This window comes from Rhipicephalus sanguineus, chromosome 8 (assembly GCF_013339695.2).
Source record: "Rhipicephalus sanguineus isolate Rsan-2018 chromosome 8, BIME_Rsan_1.4, whole genome shotgun sequence".
NCBI classification, from domain to species: domain Eukaryota; kingdom Metazoa; phylum Arthropoda; class Arachnida; order Ixodida; family Ixodidae; genus Rhipicephalus; species Rhipicephalus sanguineus.
Window position 1 is genome coordinate 15680561 of NC_051183.1, and position 2710 is coordinate 15683270.

Here is a 2710-nt window from a genome sequence, read left to right on the forward strand (position 1 = left end):
ATGGCGGCGCCACGGTATGTCCTCGCGCCCATAGAATTGAACCTTCATCCACGTGTTTAGCAACGCAACACTTCAGTTGGCAACGATGACGCCCTAGTGAAAATCCTGGACTGGGAACTCAAGTGGTTATAACTGGTTTCATGTGGTTCCATCTGGTAATGATGTGGTTCCAGTCAAAAAACAATTGGTCCCAGTTTAAATCCAATTGGTCTCTGGGGGATGGTGACTGGGAAGCAATTGGTCTGGTCCCCGTTGTAGCCTAATGGAAATAAACTGGTTCCAGTTGGGATCCAACTGGGCGTGGTATTCCCAACTGCAGTTCGCAAGCAAATGGTACCAGTTGGAAGTTTTTATGAACCAAAGAAGAGGGCGCTGCGATCGCCGAGGCGAGCAGACGTGTTTGCATCGGCTCCGCCGTTGCTGACCAATTACGCAGTGCCAAGTACCTCGAACCAAAATTTTTTCCTCCACCAATGTGTCCGTGATGACGAGAGGCATCGACTGATACCAGCTGACCCCTGAGGTACGCTTTTTTTGTCAAATTTCGGGACTTCTTCTACCGCCGCCGTGCGAAGGACTGCTAGGCCTAGGCGTGCTCCGCGGGCGCTAGGCCTGGCACCGTCGCGCCGGTCGCCGTCTGCCGTACTGCTCGGTGGCGGCCGCTCGTCAGCTCTGAGATGGAGGCGTCCGCTCGGACAACAGTGATCGTGGACAACGAAATGAGCGTTCAAGTTCAAGGAGAAGAAATAACACCAGAGGAGTACCACAACGAGGCCGGATGGACGCTCGCGGGGGAGCGTATGTCGAGGCTGCGCCGGCGGGCCCCCGCCAGTGGCATGCCCGACGGATCCGGCGGGAGTCAAGCAAGCCCGAAATCGAAATTCAACAAAAACGTGAGAGCCTCGGTCATCAAGGCCGCACGCATGCCAGCCATGCCGCTGGAAGAGAGCAAGATAGTCGTCAGACCCAGAGGGGGACTGGACATCGTCAAGACCGGCACCACCACCGTCGCCACGGCCATACTCGCCGCGGCCAAGAACACGAGCGAGGAAAGCGCGGCGGACACCATCTGCCCCAACACGCAACAGAATATTATGGTCGTCAGTACACCGAACGAAAACAACGCAGCAAGGTACGCTACAATCCATGAAATCTCTATTCAAGGCAAACTCTACGAAGTCAGCGCATATCGCACGGCACCTCACGACACCGTAAAAGGCGTCATCAAAGGCATCCCCACCGACGCGAACGCCGAAGAGCTCGATAGAAATATTGTCAACGAGAGGAACCCACTAGCAGTAGGCGCAAAGAGGATCGGCAGCACGACCTCCGCGATCGTGGTGTTCCAGGGACCCAAGGTACCGAACTTCGTCCGATACGGAGTCACCCTGATACCTTGCCACCTCTACAGGAAACAGATCGACGTTTGCCACCAGTGCGGCCGAGTGGGACACCGTAAGGACGTGTGCCCGACACCCACAATCAAGACGTGCCTGGCCTGCGGGCTCGCGAACCCCAAGGAAGACCATAGCTGTACCCCAAAATGTAAGCTGTGCGGGGGCGAACACTCGACCGGAGACCGAACGTGCAAGGCAAAATACAAGATGCCTTACGTTGTGCGCAAGCGACAATGGGTACGGCGACAGGCCGAACTCCAGCTGCTGCCGGAAAGCGATTTCCCGCCACTCGACAAGCCGTCAGCTGTGCAAAAGTCAAGGACTCCATCGAAGAATCGCGCGCCAAAATCCAGAGACAGCAGCAAGAAAAGGTCACCATCACATGAACGAGTAGGCTGGGTCGACGCAGCGAAAGGGAACAATACAAGGAGCGCGCAGAAAATCACGGAAGCCGCGAAGAAAGACGATATGAACAAGGTGCGAGAAGCCAACGAGACCTTAAGGCAAGAAAACGCGGCGCTGCGAACAACTATTAACAACCTCTCGAGAGAGACTGCTGAGATCCGTAAGCTGCTGCTATGCAACAACGAGTCTCCACAGAGGCCCACGCCAAGCTCAAGAGAGACAGAGGAAACAAGCACGAAGTACCAGGAGGCAGCCGTAGAGGAACCGGCACAGAAGAAGCGAGCCATCGAGGCCCCGCGCAAGCAAAAAGAAAACGACCGCAACGAGAACCTCGAAGCCAAATTCGAAGCGAGATTCACCAAACTCGAAGAGCTACTCACGGCGAACATCGCAGCAGTGACAGCAATGAAACAAACAGTGGATAACTACCAAGCTGAGAACATAAACAGATTCGCCTACATCGAAAGGACCCTGCAGCCGATCGTGAGCCACCCGACGTTTGCGCCCATCTTCGCGCTACATCCACCCAACCAAGGAACCGCATACGCGCCAACGCAATTATGGCCGCCAACGCAGCAGCAGCAAGAGGCGTAACAGTGTGGCAGTGGAACTGTCGCGGCTTCGGAAGGAAGAAGGCAGTCATCCAGCAGCACATTGCACGCGCCGCGCGCAAGCCGGACGTGATACTACTACAAGAGACACTCACCGACGCACCGTCACTCCCCGGCTACAGAGTGCACAAGGGCCCACCCGACGGCAGAGGCCTGTGCACCCTGGTCAGGAAGGGACTCACGTTCGTCGAACACGAGCTCCACAACACTATCAAGATCGAGCACACACTCACCGAAATCATCCCGGGCAAGAAGAGAAAAGGAAGCATATTTCTGCTGAACGTCTACAGCAACCCA

The 2710-nt window shown here is 55.8% G+C and overlaps 1 protein-coding gene across 1 annotated transcript; it reads left to right on the top strand.

Annotated features, from left to right (window-relative positions):
- The first annotated feature begins 716 nt into the window (after positions 1–716).
- On the top strand, positions 717–2202 carry LOC125759663 (uncharacterized). Its single transcript, XM_049418704.1, has 2 exons — positions 717–2150; positions 2197–2202. Exons 1-2 carry the CDS (start codon positions 720–722, stop codon positions 2200–2202), a joined length of 1437 nt encoding a protein of 478 aa, XP_049274661.1. The 5' UTR covers positions 717–719.
- The last annotated feature ends 508 nt before the right edge of the window (positions 2203–2710 follow it).

Bases quoted from the DNA above. Each gene is read 5' to 3' on its own strand.
- LOC125759663 (XM_049418704.1), top strand. From the start codon at position 720: ATGAGCGTTCAAGTTCAAGGAGAAGAAATAACACCAGAGGAGTACCAC.